General features: G+C 45.6%; 1 protein-coding gene across 2 annotated transcripts in view; it reads right to left on the bottom strand.

Moving 5' to 3' along the window:
- Nucleotides 1-22,596, bottom strand: part of Dscam (DS cell adhesion molecule) — a 570,981-nt gene that overhangs the window by 48,114 nt on the left and 500,271 nt on the right. For both annotated transcript variants that reach the window (XM_085685855.2, XM_085685856.2), the window contains exons 21-27: nucleotides 19,517-19,670; nucleotides 14,583-14,700; nucleotides 12,499-12,662; nucleotides 10,681-10,779; nucleotides 7,321-7,509; nucleotides 5,986-6,276; nucleotides 3,036-3,212 (exon numbers count right to left, since the gene is read on the bottom strand). In XM_085685855.2, the coding sequence (XP_085541981.1) occupies nucleotides 3,036-3,212; nucleotides 5,986-6,276; nucleotides 7,321-7,509; nucleotides 10,681-10,779; nucleotides 12,499-12,662; nucleotides 14,583-14,700; nucleotides 19,517-19,670 (1,192 nt within the window). The remainder of the gene's footprint in view (nucleotides 1-3,035; nucleotides 3,213-5,985; nucleotides 6,277-7,320; nucleotides 7,510-10,680; nucleotides 10,780-12,498; nucleotides 12,663-14,582; nucleotides 14,701-19,516; nucleotides 19,671-22,596) is intronic.

Raw genomic sequence — 22,596 nt, 5'->3', positions numbered from 1 at the left:
GTCCTCCCCTAACTAGGTTGCTCCTCTACACAGCACGATGTGCCATCCATAGAAGCATTTTAGATGTCTAACTTTGGACAACGCCACTAAAGAAGGGGGACAATCTGAATGTGCCCTCAAATAACCTTAAGAGCATCCACGAGGTGCTCTTACTTTTTTTCCTAATTCAAATTGGCTCACCCCATTTTTGCTCCTGCTAAGTGAATGTTCAAGCCACAGCCATGTGTTCCTAGAAACGCTGGCCTTCTTTTGGACAAGAAAAGCATGGCAGGAAACACTTTTCTCCATGGAACCTATAAACCTATGGGGACCGATTGGAATGTAAGCACAGGATCTGTTGTACGTGGGCCAGCCTTTAATTGAGTACCATTGCTAATGAATTCTGAGGGGTTATAGACACTCATGACTTCAAACTCCGTGGATACATCTGAGGTGGAAATGATTTATGCAGTTAATGGACATTTCAAGAGGGTAGGGAGCTTGTAGCTCTCCCTGGGGATTGGCCTGGCTTTCCACGACTCTCCTCTTCTCCATGGTTCTCTGTGGACCCATCACTTACTCTGTCCTTTTAAGGCAGCTTATCTCAGGATTACAAAGAAATGAGTGTGTCCTCTACTTCACACTTCTAGAGGATCATTGTCTACTGTTAGAGGGTCTTGGGGATCTTTTGATTGCCAGGATTATGTCAAACTCTTGTGATCAAAAGTAATTGGGGAATAGGAAAATGTTGGCTTTTTTTCTTTACATGTGACCCATGGTAGACTACCAACAGTGGATTGCTAAATTAAATCCATCTCAGCTTGCCCTTTAAGTCTGGCATTAGAAAGTGATGGGGTCTGAATTGGGTACCACATTCTTTGCATTATTACCCCTCTCCTGTTAGATTCTTTGTTCTAGAATTTTTTATGAAGCACTTAAAAATGCAAGAGTGTTGGTACTCTGTTGCTGAAACAAGCTTGAATTCTTTTCTCCTTTAGCATCTCTTGCTGCCTCCCTGTAGAAACCTTCCTACTAGTTCTTCCTTATCTCCTACACAATGGAAACAAAACCACTTCAGGGACTGAGAGCCTGTGCCCTCAGATGTGATGGACTTATTGCAAAACTTGAGAGTCTAGATGTAGAGATGCTAGCAAAAAAAAAAAATGTTACTCCCAGAATATTCTCTGGACACCGCAAATCAACAACTAAAGGTCAGGGGACTGGTAAGGAGGAAAATTTGAAACACTGTGGGTCTCTATCAGTCCGACCTGTTGGCAACGGCTTTTGCTGGAAATGTTCTTGGCAGAGAAAAAGCAATGTTAGGTGCTGAGGTTGTAAGTCCAGTCATGAAAATAAAACAGTATCCGAGGAAGAGGAAATAAGTGAGGGAAGGGGATTGGCAGATGCTACAGCCCTGAGAAGCCCTGTACAGCTAGTTCATCCATCTGCTACCACATTCCTATGAGTCAGCCCAGGTCATCAATAAGACACTTTCGTGGCTGGTATGAAGAGTCTCAGGCAATTCATGCCTTCTAAATGGCATGACACTAGTCTGACACTGCTGTCTGCATGAAAGAAGAAGTTAAACTGGGTAGATACCTCAAAGACAACGTCCCCAAAGCCCAGCCCATTGTGATTTACAGTGAAAGGTGTTATCAAAATGTCCATTGATACTTTAGTGACAAACACTCTAAGTGCAATGCAGCATGATCTTTTTTCTACTAAGTTTCTCAACACACTGGGTATTATTCTATCTTTGCGATAGACTCTTACCTTTCCACTTTCTTCTCGTCCCTACCTCCTTCATGCTTTAGGATTTGTCCGAAACCCTGTTTGGGCACATGTGACCAGCTAGATGCTGAGGAGTGCGTATCTCAGTAGTACTTAGAGTCTGGGGGGCACATGACCTTGATCTGTGTGTGATGCATCTATCAAAGTGCTTAGGTTAGCTACAAAATCAAAATGCAATTGATTCAGTAAGAAAATTTTGATGAGACAGTTGACTCATCTGAATTTCTGGGCCCTGGGATATTTAATGGAAAGAGTTATAATGTGCAGAAGGGCAAAAAGGGATTTCAAGTTGGCAGAGTGAGAAGTTGATAGTAGCAGGTGTGAGGGGGATATGTTAGGAGATTTCTGAAGAGGGAAATGGACCACACAGCATCATGCCCAGCCATGGGATCACGGTCAAATTAAGCACTTACAGACGAGATCAAGTATGGAATCAAGGTCTGGGGGGGGCACCATGGATGTGCTTGAAGAGTGGTTTCAAGGCTTACCCCTTAAATGTAACTCTGAAGGCTACAGAGATGTGACACCCATCCACACTGTCTTGATAACGGAAACACAAGTAACCCATGGGTGCCCTTGATCAAACAACCGCTTGGTCTAAGACCTGATAAGCAGGAGATACAGAATGATCCCTTCCTAGAGTTCCTTATTTGAAATTCCTTGCACTCACACTGTAGAGCAAGGGCTGTTGGCAAGGAAGTGTGAAGAGCCTCATCAGCCAGAACCACACAGAAATGGAGTCTGTTCACCACGGCTCCCTAGCCTGTGTCCTTCTGCTGCGTTTCCCTTGCAGGTGAACTCTAATTCAGGAAAGGGTGCGTTTTCTGCCTCAGTACACGCTCCCTGTACCACTAGTCCCTATCTCTGCTTCCAGGCAACATCGCTTTCATTTCCAGAGCAAATCTCAAAGCTCCTTTTCTCCTTTCTTGCTACAGCCATAATTGGTGGCTTTACCAGAACCACTGAAAATCAAACAGAGCAGGCTTGAAAATCCCATGAGAAATTAATTTTCTGTGTCTGCCAATATCTAGGATTTAGGGGACTTGTAAAGGGGCTGCTTGCACTCAATTTCTGATTGGCGTGTGACTGAATGCTTTTGTCTCCCCAACCCCAGGGCTCCAAAGTCTTGCAGAGGACACATCAGGCACCGAATCGAACATAGCTGGCAGAGCAGGCTCCTACAGGACACGTCTTTGGCCTGGAGAGTGGACTCTGGCTGGCCTCTCTTTAGGGAGCACAGAGTAGACACAGGTGCCTGGACCTACCTCTCAGCCGCTTCAGCCTCTGTTCCCGCCGCCTCCTCCGCACAACCAGTAGCAACACGAAGAGCAGCAGGACCCCGATCAGGATGCAGGAGATGGTCACTAGGATCTTGAGCCCTTCGTTGGTTGTCAGGCCTTCTTCGCTTTGGACAACTGACTTAATGAGTGGAGGGATTGTACCTGAAAGCAGGGCCACGATGTTAGATGGCTATTAATGGCGACAGCATGGTGGAGTTTTTAGGGATGACAGGTTACAGAGAAAACCGCGCGGTGTGATCCAGGGGTGTCTGTGTGATGAGAAATGAGGGGAACTTTCCCGCAAGTCTCTGTGGATTAGGCTAGCTCACTCATCTTCCCTTGGTCCAGACTCCTAACTCGCTCTCCGTGCTAGCTCATCTCTGGAAAGGACTGCGATTTGCACAGCACTCTGTGATGCCACCGCCTGGCAGTATGACACCTGGGCTCCTGCTCACCAAAGCCACATGACTTCACCTGAAATCCACTGCCCACTTGGCTATCACCCATAGTGCTTTGGCTAAAGGCTGTTTGAACAATAGATTTATCAACTACATGGAAGATCTCTGGAGAGGAGAATGTAAGGTACGCCAGCCTAAAGAAGGATATAGCTTTAACCTTTTGATTTGATTGCAATCCTAGTTTCACGGCTGCTTTTAAGACCACCAGTTTAGGGTAGAAGAGCAAAGGGCGGTTTTTCAAAGGGGGTCCTTCTGGGTCGCTGAAAAGGGCATTGTTACACTACTCGACACAAATTCAGATAATTTAGAATTGAAAGAAAAATAGACATGAAGTGAACTCTGGGCTGCCTTAAGATGCTTTCTGCCCCAAGGCTGAGCATGGGTGCAGAGATCTAAACAGACATCTGTTTTTTTATGGGGCACACTTCTTGCCATTCTCTATTATATAAGGCATTCCACTCTCACTGCCTTTTCCATGTAAACCAGAAAGCCAGGGCTTTAGGGAAAATAATGCAGAAATAATGCCATTTCCCCAAGAGCAAAGATGATCTTATCTTGCATTTAGTAACTGGAGCAGTGAAAATACAACCGTTGGCCCTCTTCGATCTCTGCTGGAGCCAAGCAGAGTTCTTCCAATTTCACAGCATGTCTGGCAGCAGACCTGAGCCTGCAAATAACCAGACACCAAGAGAGACACAGAAGAGGCACCTGTGGGCTGGTCTGGGCACGGGGCACCACAAGGACATGCAGAAAGTTTTGGCGAGGGAAATAGAGGAGATTCAGATAAAGAGGTGGGAGAGTTGGGGATCTGACCTTTGTTTTTCCTAAAATGAAAACAGTACCTTCAGGCACAAGTAACAGAAGATACTAAAGGTACAGAGCCATGGTGTCATTTCAGCGGTCTCTCCTGTCTTCTTCGAGACAATGTAAAAATATGGACTCTCATTTGTCTGCCCTATGAATTTATTTCAGAAAATATAACACAGCTCACGTGCCCTTTTCTAATATGACTATTTGTGACAGACCTTTTAGTGACGTCATCAGATGTGAGCAAGCCCTTCACATGTGGATTTCAGCAAGCTCTCCAGCCTCTGCCGGTACGGGAGCATAGCCATGGGCTAGAGTATAGGTGTCCAAAGTGACAAGAATACTGACTGCTCAACTGGGTTTGTGCTTACAGGGCGCTTGGATGAAGCCTTCAATGCTAAGTACGTGATAAAAGCCATTGATCTTAGCCCTTTGTTTTGTGAGAACAGAGAATGACGCCCCATTGGGAGAAGAACCTTAGACATGAATGCTGCTCTGCCTATGCATGGCCCTGAGACAAGACTTCTCTAAATGAAGATTCACAGAGAACAGAGGGACAACGTAAGAGGGACCTGGGTCTCTGAAGGGGAGGATGGCTGCGCAAAGCCACAGTGGCTGACCCAGTGCCACAGCAGACCACTGGGTAGAGCTCCAACACCAGAAGAGCTTCTGTCTGGAGTCCTTCCTGCAGCAGCAAGAGGGGTTTGGTTCTATCTGAGAAGCACTGTAGAAGCAATGACTGTAGACAGGAGGTAGACACAAGCAAGATTAGCGCCATGTGCTAGAGAGGAAGGAACAACTCAGGGCCTACTGGGACCACAGGCCATTCTGAGGAGTGGAAAGGATGGAAGACTCAGAGGGGAGCTGGTCCACAGCTCTAAACAGCGGTCTAGATAGACCGCTGGCGAGTCTATCGCTGCTATTCCACAGTGAGGGTCACTGGGAGACTACAGAATCATCAAGGACATGCAGCAAGCAAGGCCTCCCAGAAGACCTACTAACCCTTAGAGCGGCTGTCTCAGCTTCGCTGAGCTGAGTGCTATCCAATGATCAGTAAGAGACTCCCAGTACTAGAAAAAGGGCCAGAATTTAAATCATTTGGTTTCGGGCAACAGAAGGTCAAGAGACTCACTAGTTTTAAGGACGTGTACATCTGTATGTGCACAGGCTCACTGTGACCCCACTCCCACCCTAGTCCTCTCAGTGCCCCTGCTCCTGCTCAGACTAACCTAACTTCCTTTGCCATGGAAAACTGCTATGCACATGCATTTTAAGGGTGTAATGAGAGCAAACAGAAAAGTTGTTGTGTGGATTGGGATGGGTGGAGGAGGGGTGGGAGACAACAAAAGCAGTGTTAGCTCATAGTCATTTGCAAAGCAACAGAACCATGAGGCAGAATCCTTCAGCCCTGAGAGAAGCTGCTTCTTCACTAAGACCCCCAAGGGAGTCCCCGTGGGTCCTCAGTCCCATTTCAATGGACACACAGTGATGGTCATCTGTGTGCAATGAACTAGGAAGCCCACAGAGAGGGGCTCGGAGGCCCGAACCCTAACGGGCTCTGGGGGCACTGCTCACTCCGTGACAATGACAGTGTCTCACGGGAGAATGAACAGCACACATGTGCGCATCCCTGAGCCACAGACAGGAAGGTCATGAAGTCTGGCGCTTACTGCCATCGTAGTTCAGCGTGGCGAAGTTGGCTTGCTTCTCCGCACAGCCGGCACTGTTGCACACCCGCATCTGTAGCTGGTACCACGTGGCCTCTTGCAGGTCATACAGGATGTAGGACTTGGAGAGAGAGGTCCTCTGCGCCGTGGTCCAGACTGTGGTCCCGAAGGGTCTGTACTCCAGCGTGAAGGAAGTGATGGGGCACCCCCCATCGTTCCAGCCAATGAGATTCAGCCTCACCCGGGTAGTGTTGATGCTGGCGAAGAGCTCTTGCTCCTTGGAGAACTGGGGTTCTGTGGGGGGACACAGGCAGTGTCACCTCTGGGTAAATGGGTGATGGCATCGTGTTCAGGTGCTCGCCCTCGGCTACGGTCCCTGAGTAGCCTAGCTCTGGCCAAGGCCAGATCACCAGTCGTTCACAGCAAGAGCAAAACCTTGGGAACCAACAAGTTTTCCCAACCACAAGGACCTGGGCCTCAATGGATACAAGCTATTTTTATGCAGTGTAGAGTTCTCTGAAGAACAGCTCTATTTTTCTTATGTGTAATCCTCCAGTGGTTCACACACGGCAGTGTGTGGAGCTGAATAATTTCCCTTCTCATGCAGATACTGAGTGGAGATTTGGGAGAAGGCAGAGTGGGATTTGGGAGGGATCAACAGCTCTCCTCTACAACCCGAAGGCTTTGTTCAGAGGCCTCTGACATAGCGGGCCTAATTCTGCACAGACCAACCTCTCTTCCCCTGAATCCTTGTCCTATTTTTCAGGTCTCAGGGGCTAAATCCAAATATTGCACCTCCCTGGCCATCTGGGTTTACTCCCCTGGTAAGAGAGGAACTCATTAGATCTTTCTTCTCCTTGCTACACAGAGAGGGAGCCATGTCCCCCCCTCCTTCTTTTCAACCATTTCTGGCTGCACCCTTGACCTCTGGGAGCTACTTCTTTGGGCTTCATCTCTATGACTTTTTACTTTATTTCAGATAAAATCCCAATTCACTTTGAAGTGTGTTAACCTATTAGCCTAGTCATTTCCAGGCTGAAAAGCTGTGAGGACAGGAGCCTCATTTCATGACTGCCCATCCTGAGTGCTCTTTCTGAGACCTTTCATAGGATATTTGTCTTTTCATAGGGTATTTCAGCACGTGAAAGAATGAGATGGGTGACCAGAAGGTTCTATGGTCTCTCTCATCACGCTGCCAGTCTTATCTCAGGAACAAGAAAATTCCAACACCTAGAACAACTCGTAAGTATTTGCTGAGTCTTTCACGGTCCTCTTCCCTTCATGCTGGGAGAGAATAAATAGAGAAATGGCAGACAGACAGGCAGAAAGGCATCTCACCTTTTCCCAGAGTTTTCGCTTCAATGATTTCGCTTATGCGGCCTGGTCCCACTCCATTTTGGGCAGTAAGAGTGAACTTATACCACGTCCCACACTTGAGGTTTTCCAGGCGGTAGGAACGCTCACTGGGGCTGATGGGAAAGCTTCCCCACTGCTCGCTGTTGTCCTCGGAATACTGAAGGATGTAGCCTATTGGAATCGAGAAAAGTCCTAATTAGCAGTCTCTGCAGAGGAAATCGGGCGGGCTCTCTAATTCTGGGTATTTTCAGAAGGGAATAATTCTAACACTTCCTGATTCCAGGAAGTTTCCCCTATGTCAGGAGAAGTGCTGGGGATGAATTGATTAGTGAGCCACTTTGGCCACACAAGTCACTATCGCTATGGTAACATTAGTGCACTGTGTCTTCTCATGCCCATTTAACACCACGTTAGACAGTACAGGAGCAGAGCGCATGTGTAAGGCTTTGGGTATAAGCTGAAGGGGCTATGCTGACAATGGGGGCAGAGGTCACAGTAGGAGCCTTCACTATTACCTCCTTCCTACATATTACTGCAGGAAACAGTTGCAAGCACAGGGGAAACTGGCTCCAAGCTCTGCAGCTACCCAAACATTTCTATAGCAACCTGGAGGCTTCTTGGAGTGAATGGTCCATCTCTCCCTAGAACCACTCTCTTCATGGTGTCTATGCCCACTGCCCAGTGTCCATATCAGACATCGCCCTAAGCACCTTGCTACATCACCTCACACAATTCCACAAACTGTGCTCTGATCTCACAGTGCCAGTGACAACAGAGGTGTGAGGAAGATGCTAAGTGCCCACTCCTTGCCGTGGCGTCCTGGAAACTCTTATATTCCTTATCACTGACATCTGCAGTCATGTTTCTGGGATCAGATGATCAGTTTCAGGGAACACTCCCTGCTGTGTCCCTTGGCACCTAGACTGTCATAATCTGACTTGTGCATTGTCAAGGCCCCAGGGGACTAATATCTTCTATCTCTCTTTGGAGGGTGGTTCCTCCTTTAACACAGACAGAACACTTCCCATCCACCACACTGCAGAGGCTCCATGCCCAAACCCGTGCCATTCAGATTCCCCAAGGCCCTCCCTGGGGTATCATGCACCCTGCTTCCTGTGCTGTCATTATCAGTGTCTTCCATAGTCTTCCACCTGCCTGTTCTCTCTGGCTCCCTTTGCCACAGAGCCCCCACTTCCTGGACCCTTTGCCCACTTTTGTGTTCCCCCACAAACACCCAATCTCGGCAGAAGATCTTTTCTCAGACCCCAGTCTCCACTCCAGATCCCTCATATCCTGGGGACTGTGTTTAGCTCTCCAGAGGCCACCTCAATACCAAAGCAATCTGGCTCCCTGATTTCTGTTCCCTGATGCAGCTGGGTTCTGTAACATCGACATCTGTCAGTATAGGTGCCCAATGTATCAAGCCCTCCGATGACAGTGGCTTTGGGGACCACAGTTTTCCAGGAATGTTCTGAAATTTCCTGGGACGCTTGACTTGGAAATTCTTCATCAACCAAATTAGCTTCATTTCCAAGACCTTCTACACTGGCAGCTACCCAGGTCTCTCTCAAACTAGGATGCTAACAAAATTCAGACAATTTGGAATCTAGATCCTGAATTCCTTGAGCCCATTTGTTTTCTCCATGACTGTTCCCTCTCCCTCTGCGAGGCCGTCTGAAGCACGTGAGCCCAGTTGCCTTGACCGGCTGTGCACTGCGCTCGCACAGACATTGTGCTCCATGACCCTCCTCCCTCTCCAGCTGGCCTGCAGCACTTTGGATTGCTGTAGTAATTTGACCACCACAATCGGTGCTGCATGGCATCTGCAGCTGGGTCCTGGTGGCTTCTTGGCAGCTGTGATCTTTTTTTCTCTGCTAATGAGTCCCTGTGCCTTGCACATGGCAGCCGCTTCAAAGCTGTCCCACGCTCCTCAAACCCACAGGCACAGCCTCACCCCTAATCATCAGCTATTTTTATAGAGTAACCTCACCTTTTTTCTTCCTGACGAAAATAAAAGAAAGAGACTCCCTTCAGCCAGCACCCAACAACTGGCTCTAGAAGACAGCCAAGTCCTGACTATGGGCACTTGTAATTTCTGGGGAGTGGGAGGATTCTCAGCAAGGCTGCAGTGCTGAGAATCAAGCTGAAGGAGACTGGATGCCATGCTCCCAGGAGTCAGAAGCTGGCTGGGTGCCTGATGGCTCCACCCTGCAATGTATGAGTCTTCCCATCTGTCTCCCCATCCTTGAGCCTAAGTTCCATCCTCTCTTATGATCTCTGTTACAAATCAGCACTCACTCTCTCCCACATCCTGCCTCTTCCTCTCGACAAAGGACCTTTCCTTGTCTATGGATCCCTAGATCAGGCACCAGCTCCACTCCGGGCAGAATGACCAGGGTGTGTCTTTGCTTCAGCCTCCCTCAGGCCTTGCTATGGTGCTCTGAATCCAAAGTCTTCTCGCAAACAGGTTGTTCTCAACCTGAACACTCTGGGCCTTTAATCATGTACGAGGACAGTAACTGGTGAGTGGAAGCGATGATGCAGAGATGACAAAATGTGGTGGAAAATAAACTAACACCTAGGAGTCATTTGATGAGTACACGGTATATTTATTACAACTCTAATGACTTTTTTCATGATTCTGGACAGCTGGAAAAGAGAAAGGACCATGGGTTGCTAAAGTTGGAAACTACTGAGACCAGTGTGGCTTACAGAGAAGAAAACTAGGTGGTCTTCTGTTGTGGGATTTCAATCCCTCTAGTCAATGGCTTTTAGGGATTATGAATTCTAGGGTGTGGTTTTGTCTGCAGAAGTGACAGTTTATAGCTCAGGGAGAGGGTCTTGCCCTCTCTTGTTCCTGCACTCTCTTGGGTTGTTGGAATGGAGCAGGCAGCTTGCTCTTCACCCCTGACAGAATGACTGGATGAAGACAGCTAGATCAGCAGTGGCATCTAAACTGTTCTCTATCAGTGAGCATTTACCCCTATTTTATACTTAAATAAATTGAGACCCTGCAACATATTCTCGTGGTTTTCTGCTCTAGTCTTTATCATTTCTCTTTCTTTTATTTGTTAGTAGTTCACTATTAACTGTATTAACTATAGACTTATATATACCAGATAGTTTCGTAACTGGGAATCCTTGGATAAATGTTCCAAGTTTCAACAAACACCATAAAAACAGATGCATGCTTCAGAAGCATGCAGAGATAATGGGAAAATTAATTTTCTGAAGTACTTGGGGAGAATAAACTATCACACAACAGTTATTTGATGAAGATGCGTTGCTTGTTGGTCAGTGAATATTCCACAAAACAGTGATTTGGATGGTTTATCTCATTACCTCTGATGGAGCTACCCCCATTGTCTCCAGGGAGCCAGGAGAGGGTGATGGAGGAAGATGTCGTTTTGGATACAGTGAGCCGAGGCTGATCTGGTGGAACTAGAGAGGAAACAGTTTGTAGAAAACAAGAATTAGTTCTTCACATCTTCAACCTTCTGTAACAGTCATTTACCAAATCATTTGTAACAGCCATTGATTAAATATGCATTTTAGGCTGCAAAGTAGGCAATTCATTTCTGTCAAAGTGTCTATTTCCTTGATATCCCAGGCTAAAGAGACAGAACACAGTGAATCTATTATTTAAGGAAAAGTCAACCACGTTTCTACCTCAACTTACACATAACTCATTTTCTCACCATCCCTTAGACTCCTGAGTTGCTCAACATAGATTGAAATCTTTAAATTTACTGAGGACACAGGCACTAATTTATTCTGAACTTCAGTCAGGAAATTAAGTGGAAACGATAGACACGCTCGCTTTTCCCAAGAAAAAGGAAAGGGAAGATTTGTTTAGCAGGAAGAATACTTATAAAAACTTCCACGCTTCAAGGCACAGCATATGCGCACATATACACACCCATACACAGGTACATACACACAACAAACACATATATGTGCACACATATGCACATAAACAGACACAAACAAGCAGATACATAACCACACAAATACATATATACACACACACACACATGCACATACACACATGTAGGCAGACACATGCGCACACTGGCACATAAATACAGATACACACATGTGCATACATGCACATATACATGCACAAATAACTCTGAAAACTAAAGCTGTGACAGTGTTTGTGGCCATGTGCACCCAGTCTCATGTAAGGATGGAGGGACACAGACTGCTAAACAATGGCCTTAATTCAATTCTGGACAAAACACTAAATTGATTCACAATCAAATCATCCTAGACTTAGAGAGCACTCACAGAAAACATTCCCTCTTCCTGGGAGGTAAGCCAGAAATGTTGACCCAAAGGCCTGAAACATTGACCCATTTGCTTAGAAAAATAATTTAATGGTACTTTCAACAATTCCCTAGAACTATCCTGACTTCAATTAACTCAAATTTCAGGATAGATTACACAGTACTGTTAGAACATATGGTCCCTCGTCATCTTGTCCTGTACAGGAGAGAAATGATGGCATTTTCATTTGCTGTGATCTATTAATGTGACAATATCTGAATCCAAAGAAGCACACACTTTAATTTTCCTCTGATAAAAATATCACTTCTGCAACTAAATCTGAAGCCATTGAATAGCCATGTGTGTTCTGCACACTGATTTAATACCACATTATTTGAAGGTTGCTGTGTATATTTTTGTAGGGCAGTAAATTACTAAATGTCCTGCATCAAAAACGAAGGATAACAATTCAGTGGGCAGCTCCATGAACAGCTGACACTCTAAGTCTCTTGTTATCCTACTTTGCTTTGTAGTTGATGCCGGATGTCACTGTTTGTTAACTTAATTAGCAGACATAAATGATGACACTCAGAGATTTACTTCCCATGAAAGCTGTACTGATTATACATGTGTGTGTAAACCATGCATGAGTTGAAATGATCAAGAATGACTTTTTCAGAGATGCTCACATATAGAAATAAAAGACTAGACATTTTATACATAACAAAAAAACAAAAGGACTTCACACACCACTTTGATTGCTTCAGTCTCTATTTTGCTAAATGAACATTTATTTACAAAATAAAAACAGCAATGAGCTATTCCTGAGTTGACTCAATTTTGCTATCTGCATGTAGGAAAAGATCCCTCAAGAGGCCCCCAGCTTTGTACCTTGAACTTGCAAATTTAAAATGATCTCATCTGATCCCCAGTTGTTATTGGCGACACAACTGTAATAGCCCGAGTCCTCTGCCTTCACCGTGCGAATGATGAAGCTTCCGTTGCTGAAGATGCTCCTACGGCCATCAATCGTCACCAGGCTGGGTGTCCCGTTACTACCTCACAGGAAGAAAAATGCACAGATTAAAGAAATTACAACCCACATTAGCTGAGGTTGGCAAAAAGCATTAAGCCTTTCTCTGGAGCAAACAGTAAATTGCAACCTCAATTATGTTTGCATTATAAAATAACTATGTTGTGATTATGTGACCAAACTACTGACTAGTGGAGATTTTTTTTTAATTCTGTCATGCAGAAGGTTAGAGCTGTGCCAGTTGCCAAGAATTTAACTCAGCGAGCGGTCAGGTGCTCACGACAATTGTCACTTGTACATGTCTTCTTCTACTACTCAGCCTTTGGGGACTTTCTCACTGTGGCAAGAGTGAAACTCTTGTTGGCAGAAAGGCCAACTTGATCAAATCATGCATAGCAAACTAAACTTTGCAATCTATATACGTAAAATTACTTTCAAATCACAGTTCTTATTAACTTAGCATATGCAAAACAATAAGGCCTCTCCAGGGGACATGGAGCTAACCCTCCTGTGAAGAGTTCTTTGTCATCACAACCACAATCGGGGTGGCGGATTGTCCAGTTGAGTAGGGTCACTCCCAGGTAAGGCAGAGTGCCAGCTTGACCCAGGGAGCTTATGCATTTGCTTTGGATTAACTAACTTAAAATGCAATGAGAAAATTGCTCACGGGACCCAAGCCATTATTTCAATCATTTACGCTTGCAAGTGCTTTTGTTTGAAAATAGGCACCCTTCTGAATCCATTATTTTAAATCTCCATGCCTATTAATGAATGTTCAGCCTCTATTTATATCTGAAATTCTTCCCCTGCATAGTGATAAAGCATGTTTGAGAGACACATGGACAGAACTCATTACTCTCCCTCTGTCTTGGTTTTATTATTATAGTAATCACTATAGAGCACAGAGGACCAGTTTTCCTGTTGGCCAAGTTCAAATATGTTTAATTTCTTTATCTCAAGACAGGGTCTTGCTATGTGACCCAGCAGGCTGTCCTTAAACTGGCAATGTTCCTACATTCGCCTGCCAAGAGCTGGAACTACATGGGACTGTGTTCCATCCCTTATTTCGCTTTAATTATGTGTGTATGTGGGAAGAGGGGTGTGTAAATGTATTACCCATGGAGGCAAGAGGCTTTTGGATCCCCCTGGAGCTGGAGTGACAGGTGGTTACAAGGCACTGGATATGGGTGCCGGGAACCAAACTCAGGTCCCCTGCCAGGCCAGTACTGAGCCATCTCTCAAACCCCTGAATTCCATTTCTTAAAGGTCCTTCTGGGGGCATGTGCCTCGGGTTGTATTGTTCGTTCTCTCTGAAGAAGAGAGAGCTGGGAAAGCCCTGATGACTTGAGCACCTTGTCTCCGTGCCTTGGCATCATAGAGCAAACGCCACTGCGATAATTGGTGGTCTGGTTCCTTTCCTCACAAGGGTTTTCATAGATTTCTGGTTCTGATTGATAGAGGACTGATACATAGATTTGATCAAAACCACATGCTTTAAGCAATTTCTCCCAAAGGAGTTGCAATGCTTGAAGGTTGGTACTGGCTGCTCTTTCTCCTTCATTGCAGGAGAGTGCTATGTTTCTTCAGTTTCTATTAATATGCCTGAAGTAGGGGTTGGCATGTAACCCAGTAGGTAGAATGCTTGCCTAGCATGTCTGATGCTCTGCACTGAATATACTGGGCATAGTGGCATATGCCTGTAATCCAACACTAGGGAAATGGAGGCGGGAGATCAAAAATTCAAGGTCATCCTTAATCATAGAGTTTGGGGCTGGTTATCTTAGACTACAAAAAATAGTATCTATGCATGTACAAATGTGTGTGCATGTGTGAGCACAAACACACACACACACACAGAGTAAAATCCCACTAGACTTAGTCCAAGGCTGCCTGGCATACTGGCTAAGGACTCGCCAAAAGGCATACATGGGTTACTGGTTACCTGTCTTTCATCCATTTTACTGCAGGTGAGGGGTCTCCAACAGCTTTACAGGGCAAGACGATGTCCTTCATCCATGGAGTGGTCACTGTCCCACTGAAGGTCAGGATCCGTGCAGGAGCTACAACACCAAAGAGTAGACTGTCTATACAGAGCCAAGGTGAGCCTCCCAACAGAGTAGCCCCCAGAGCCAAAGAGCAGACTGTCTATACAGAGCCAAGGTGATCCTCCCAACAGAGTAGCCCCCAGAGCCAAAGAGCAGACTGTCTATACAGAGCCAAGGTGATCCTCCCAACAGAGTAGCCCCCAGAGCCAAAGAGGAGACTATCTATACAGAGCCAAGGTGAGCCTCCCAACAGAGTAGCCCCCAGAGGCAAAGAGGAGACTATCTATACAGAGCCAAGGTGATCCTCCCAACAGAGTAGCCCCCAGAGGCAAAGAGGAGACTATCTATACAGAGCCAAGGTGAGCCTCCCAACAGAGTAGCCCCCAGAGGCAAAGAGGAGACTATCTATACAGAGCCAAGGTGATCCTCCCAACAGAGTAGCCCCCAGAGGCAAAGAGGAGACTATCTATACAGAGCCAAGGTGATCCTCCCAACAGAGTAGCCCCCAGAGGCAAAGAGGAGACTATCTATACAGAGCCAAGGTGAGCCTCCCAACAGAGTAGCCCCCAGAGGCAAAGAGGAGACTATCTATACAGAGCCAAGGTGAGCCTCCCAACAGAGTAGCCCCCAGAGGCAAAGAGGAGACTATCTATACAGAGCCAAGGTGAGCCTCCCAACAGAGTAGCCCCCAGAGCCAAAGAGGAGACTATCTATACAGAGCCAAGGTGATCCTCCCAACAGAGTAGCCCCCAGAGGCAAAGAGGAGACTATCTATACAGAGCCAAGGTGATCCTCCCAACAGAGTAGCCCCCAGAGGCAAAGAGGAGACTATCTATACAGAGCCAAGGTGAGCCTCCCAACAGAGTAGCCCCCAGAGGCAAAGAGGAGACTATCTATACAGAGCCAAGGTGAGCCTCCCAACAGAGTAGCCCCCAGAGGCAAAGAGGAGACTATCTATACAGAGCCAAGGTGAGCCTCCCAACAGAGTAGCCCCCAGAGGCAAAGAGCAGACTGTCTATACAGAGCCAAGGTGAGCCTCCCAACAGAGTAGCCCCCAGAGGCAAAGAGCAGACTGTCTATACAGAGCCAAGGTGAGCCTCCCAACAGAGTAGCCCCCAGAGCCGATCAATACTGCAGCTGTTGGTGCTTTTCTCTGGCGACTGCCTTATAAGGGGTTTTCCTTGTAAGGACTTGTTCACAGATGAGAGTTCCCCACTGCGGCATCTTTTTCTTCTTCCAACCAAATATTAACAGTATATTAAACACTCGGAGTTTCATAAGCCAGGCAACTCCAAGCTGTTTCTATGAGCTCTATTATTTTTTTTCAAAGCACTTTATGAAGTGATTCATCTCAGCCCCCAAAACCGCACGTTAAAATATACTTTTAATATCTGAGAGAATAGACACCATAAAACATTAAGCCCAACAGCCAGAGGAAGTAAATCTGGATCAAAGCTATTTACCGGCTGTATGATACTTTATCCACTTCCCCACACAGTTTGGTCTTTAACTCACGCACACATAAGGAAAGAGGACAGTTAAGGGTGGCCATTTGGCTTGGGACAGTGGTTCACCCCAGCCACTACTTTTGGTGATTCTCAGGACTGGAAAACAACTCCCACATGTACCATTCTCCAGGCACTATTTCCTGGTGCCCAAACGCCAAGGCAGAGGCTGTTCTTCTGTATTTGAGCCAGCTCACTTGGACATGCACTGGAGGCTGATTTTGCAGAGAGGAGAGGCAAGTTCTCCTTGTAGGAGCTCAACCTGGCTAGATATTCAGACATGGTGATCACAAGTGGGAAGCCCCAAACTTACTCTGGAGCCATACAAATGGGACCAGAGCTGCTGGAAGACCTGCATGGTTCTGGGTTTAATACTGGCCAAGGGAGAGGAGGGCAGGAACCTGGGATCCCTGGAACCGAGTCTGGCTCAGATCACTGACTATTACAAACAACGAAAACCATTCTTGCTTCCATTGTCCTGAACATGGTGGACGAAGGCCAGCTGCCTCAGAAACTGGCTTTGGTGTGAGGAACTTTTCTAGGCAGTCTGGTCATGTGTGTGAAACAACTCCTCATGGAGGTGGGGATGGTCTAAGACTGAGGCTGCTTTTACCATCAGTCTTGGTGGGTTTTGTAATTTTTCTTTCCCAGTCTCCCAAGACTGTCCTTTATATTTAGGAGGATGCCCTCAGGGGCAGAGTGGGGACCTTTGAAGTTTTTAAATGGCCATTCACTTTCAGGAATACACATACACACATTTATACATACATACATGTCGTATATGTGTGTACACACACATATTCAAACTCATTGTATAAAGAACTGTGCAGTCTTAAATATGTCAGTAATAAGAGAAATTGGGGGTTATAAAGGGCAGCTCTCTGTCTGTACCCTACACTTCTGCAATATGAAGCTGTTCTGAAAAATAAAGTTTATCACAGACAGACAGACAGACAGAGATGGAGAGAGAAGGGAACACACAGATACAGACAGAGAGAGATAGACACAGAAAGAACACCCCTCACCCCCCCACACACACACCCCCTCACACACAATCATGCATGAGTTTCCCTCCTTAAATCTCCCACAGTATCTTTGCATTTCACCCTGAGTGAGGTCTGAAATCCCAAACACAATCCCGATGCTCTTGCAGGCCCAGGCCTTTTTCCTTTGGTCTTCAGCGTGTGCTGTTCTCTCTGACAGCTCCACTCAGTTCCGACACTGCTGCCCCTGAGAGCTGACTTTTAATTGCAGCCTCCTGACCTCACATCACCTTTATCTTTTCCAGCCTTGACGCATGCCTGTGGCCCTCCACGTCTCCCCACTTTCCTGGGGACCTCATGCCTGTGGCCCTCCCTCCACTGTCTCCCCACTTTCCTGGGGACCTCATGCCTGTAGCCGTCCACCACCTCTGCACTGTCCTTGGACTTCCACGCCCCTGTGCCTCTTGTGGTTTTTCTGGATAACACTTGGGGCAGTTGGCCACTGTGCATAGGTTTCTTGATGCTACTTACAGACCATCTCCCACAAAACTGTGAGCTCCCTGAGGGTAGGGGTATCTGCTCTGCTCATCCTTAGAAGAAACAGTTCTGCACTAAGCAAGCCATCCTTCTTCTGAACACTCAACTTGGCCCTATTTCCCAGCCTTCATTTCATCGCATGAATTGGGCCCTCCAGGTGAACCGTCTGGTCAGAGGTCTCTGTGTTGGGCCAAACTGCCAAGATTTAGGAAGATTTGATTCCACAGAAAAACCCTGTGAGCTAAGCTCCTTGTATTTCAGTTAGTCTAATGTATAATAATTATTTAAATAATTATTTGTTTGTTTGGTGGTGCCAGGGACCAATGCAGGGTCTCATGCATTCTTTACAACTGAGTAGAATATTGCCACTCCAGGGATTGATTTATAAAATAACTTCAATACAGCCTCTCCTGGTCGGTCCCACTCCTAATGAGCCTGTTTTTATCTGAGCCCTATCTGACAGTATAGGATCACCCCTACTTCTGTCAGCCTGTCTGCAGACAGGAAGGGCCTGCAGGAATTCCTACCCATTTATCCTACAGGGCAGAATTTATAGACCATGCCTTCCCTGGATTCCACTGCTTTCTCAATGTTTAGAAGGTATGTGAATATCACAGAGAAGGTATGTGAATATCATGGCTAAAGAGTACAACGGACCAATAATTCCAGTGTATTTTTTTAATTGATGTTTTACCTGTCTGCGTTTGTATTGAAATTGTAGAACTTTTTTCTCCCCTCACCATCTTCAGCTGCCCATTCCCCAGCTATCATAACTATAAGCATGTTACCAAGGACTTTGGGAGGTAAAACTCCGGAGTTGGGAATGTCTGGGATTTTCCTCAGTAGACATTTTAGTAGAACTATATCATCAATGCAGAGTCAAGAGGCATCGCCTGATGGGACTGGAATTAGAATTCATGGAAGCAGACTCACTTCCATGCCAAGGCTGATGCGATCACACTGTGGGAGCACTTACTGAGAGCAACCACCACGGCGAGCAGCGTGGCTGTGTCTGCTTATGATGCTCTGGCTACTGTTACGGTGAGACAAGGCTCTATACCGATGCATAGGGATGCTCTGGTCCTTACCGACTCCAAGTCTCTTTGTTACTTTTGTGGCATTCTACAAATGAACTATGTGGTGGTTTGCATGAGAAGCATTTCTCGTGGGCTCATGGATTTGAATGCTTGGTCCCCAGTTGAAGGTTCTGTTTGGGGAGTTTATGGAATCTTTGGCAGGTGAGGCCTTGCTGGAGGAAGTATACCTCTGGGGTGGGCTTAGAAGGTTTATAGCCGCACCTACTTCCAGTTCACTTCTGCTTCATGCTATGGCTGGAGATGTGATCTTTCGGTGGTCTGCTCTGGCTGTGGACGGCTATCCCTCCCTGCTAGGACAGTGGCTCTCTCTGGAACTGTAAACCAAAATAAACTCTTTCTTCCATAGGTTGCTTGGCTGCTTTGTCATTGTATAGCAATTAAGAATAGTTAATCAAAACATTTCACATCTCACACACTGTGAAACGGGCATGTCTTTTTAATAAGTGTGAACCTGACTTAAAGAAGAACTTGGGGAAAATGGCAGGTAGTGATTATCACTAATTCTCCCAAACACACATTTCTAGTATATGAAGCCATCAGCCCTTGGTGTTGTGTTCACCACAAGGGAAGCTGCCTTCCTGACTGGCACACAGAGCCAGGACTGACTAGCTGGAATGTGATGCCCACAGCTTTCTTTCAGGGAAAGCAGGGGCCTAACAACCATTGAGCTGTGCTGCGCTTTAAGGTTCTTCCGCTGCAGTTCACATACCTTTGGCCAGGGGCTCGACAGTGATGATCTCACTGCTGTTGCCTCTTCCGGCTGATGTCACCGCCACCACCCAGACACTGTACTGTCGATTCCGACTCAGGTTAGGAATTCTGTAGGAAAACGAGTCAGGGGAGGCTTCGAACTCGCTGATGACCTGTGGGAAGGCACAGACATGTTCCCTTACTCACGGAAGCAAGCAGTACAATGGCTTCCTGAAAGAATGGCAACCAATATATTGCCTGTCCTACCAGGTGAAGCCTCTACCACCAGGCACCCTCTGAAGGGCTGGATTTTCAATGTCAACTGTAATTGGTATATTTAGGTGGCTCATAGTCTATGTCATCTGCAGCACCTTTGACGACCACCCAGCCTTTACTGTTTGTCACCAAAGAACACAGAACACGTGAGACAGTGTTTTAAAAGTTTTGCTCATGGGTGAATGGACGGTAGTGATCTCTCAGAGATGTCAATCAACAGGCTAACTGCCAGGGTGTTTAATTTTGAGAGGGGCTTCAGGTCACAGTACATGGGGGACCCAAGATGATCCTGGCAGCCCCACAAAGCTGAAGGGACAAAACTGAATAACAGTTCACAGGACCCAGGACTAGAAATGGAAAAGGCAGACACAGAGAGAATTCTCGGGATCCAGGGAGGTTTTATGTGGGTGTTCAATGAGCAGATCTGTACACACATGGGTGGAGGAACTCCTCAGGACGGGGGAGAGCCACCTGAAAGGCTCTGAGTCAGAGTTCGGCAGTCACAGGTCTGGAAATGCTGCCGGCTCCCAACAGTATATACACATGAAGACTGGGAGCACTGGCTTAGATCATAAGGGTTTTAGCCTTGAAAGTGAGGAATATTTAGCTTAGGATTCAATAGTAGTCTAGCCTGGTCTAAAAAAAAAACACAAAATCAAGAACCAGAAAGATGAAATGATCACTCAGTAACAATCACACCTCAGAGTGAAGGTAAACAATAATTAGAACATCTACCACTCAGAAAGGTAACTTTCCTAATGACATCCAATTAAAAAAAACTTGCTGTATATGAACACCATCAACATTATTACATAGATGAGTTGATAAATAAAATGTATTATGCTCAATCCATGCAGTATTACTCAGCCATAGAAAAGAACAGAGGACTGTCAAATATTACAATGTGAGTGGATCTTGAAAACACATTGCTAAATGAAAAAAAATCATAAATTATCATACAAATTTAAATGTCCAGGTTAGACAATGTATAGCCAGAAAGTTGAGGAATTTTGGGGGCACTGTGGGCAAAGAGAACATGGGGTTTTTGTTTTTGGAAGACAGGATCCTTCTCAAGTTAGAGAAAGGAAGGGTCAAGGGATGAAGAGAGCACACTGAACTGCCCACTTTGAAAGCATCCGATCTGGGCTGTGTAAATGACTTCTCAACAAAGCCAAAGCAAACAAACAAACAAACAAAAAGGAGGGATTCCAGAATACGGAAATCATGAGTCATGGAGAAATAATTATATATATATATATATATATATATATATATATATATATATATATATATATTAAAACTGACCCACAATCGACACAGAATGATTTTTGCAAAGTCAACAAAGCAGTTTTATAATTATCTTACAGCAGTATTAGAACTTCATAGGTAAAAAGCTTAAACTGAAAGGTGGAAGGCATAAAGATGCTTGCTAAACTCAAAAGACATTGCACCACCCCCAACACACACACACATATGTGCAGCACTGCCTGGACTTGGTAGGTCATAAAAGAAAAAGATGGCTTGAAGTTGGGAGGGGGTGTGAGGAAAATCCGGAGAAAACTGAAGGGAAAATGGAGGGCAAATACATTTATTTCATTGTGTGAAATTACCAAATATAAGGAAACTATAAAAACCACAGAAGACTAGATTGTTAGCAGACAGGATGTTTGGGGGAAAACCCTAGTGAGCATCATGCTGTCCTAACAGGTTAAACGCTGGCAATCAAGACAAATGTATAAAGCAACAGCATGAACAAGTGTGAAACTAGTTAATGATGTGTTACATTCACTGATGCTGTGAAATATTTGCTTAATGATGCAACGTTGTGTTGCATTCTTTTATATTGCATTTTTTAACTCTGTAAAACTGTCACTTTGCCTACCTAAACCACCTGATTGGTCTAATAAAAAGCTGAATGGCCAATAGTTAGGCAGGAAAGGGATAGGCGGGGCATCCAGGCAGAGAGAATAAATTGAAAAAGAAATAAAAGAGGGAGGGGCAATAAGGAGGAGAGAGGACACCAGGGGCCAGGCAGCCATCTACACAGTCACAGAGTAAGAAGGAAAGAAAGATATCTAGCATAAATAAGATTAAAAGCCCCAGAGGCAAAACATAGTTAAAGAGAAATGGGATAATTTAAGTTAAGATAGAAAAGGTACCCAGAAACAAGCCAAGCTAAAGGCAGGTATTAAAAAGTAGGAATAAGTCTCTGTGTATTGATTTGGGAGCTGGGTATGGCCCCCAAAGAGCTGAGAGCAAAAGAAACAACCAACTATGGAGGAGCTGTGGGGAGAAAAGCTGTGGAGAAATGCTGAAAATCTTCCAAACTTGAGACCCAGAGATACAAGAATCATACTGAGCTTCAGTCAGAAAAAATAAAGTCACATAAACAACAGCAGAGCAGATAGATCATAATCCAACCACTCAAGGCAGAAGCCAAGAAGCAGTTCAGAGACACCCAGAGCTGTGTGGGTGATGTCATTCCAAAGCCAATCCAAGTAAGATGCCTGCAGGACAAACTTTTAACCAAAGGGGAAAAGAATCAAAGTATGCATTCAACATTTTCCAAAATTAAAGGTAAAACCTTTTCAGATATTTAAAAGACTAGATGACTCTCCAGGAGAGACACAGCCTGGGAGATGTTAAAGGGTCCTGAACACAGAAGGAAAAATGTCCCCATTGACGCAAACCCTCAGATGCTTGGGCACACGTTAGCCTGCACCATGTGACGTGTGTATGTCTGCATCTACACTGGCTGACCTCGGAAAACCCCATGGCCCATTGTTCAGGTCAGGGGGATTTCAGTTTGATACTTGACAAGTT

The sequence above is a fragment of the Myodes glareolus genome, chromosome 2 (genome assembly GCF_982192425.1).
Source record: "Myodes glareolus chromosome 2, mMyoGla1.1, whole genome shotgun sequence".
Taxonomy (NCBI): Eukaryota; Metazoa; Chordata; class Mammalia; order Rodentia; family Cricetidae; genus Myodes; species Myodes glareolus.
Note: the sequence above shows the minus strand (reverse complement) of the source record. Positions and strands in the feature narration are given on the sequence as shown.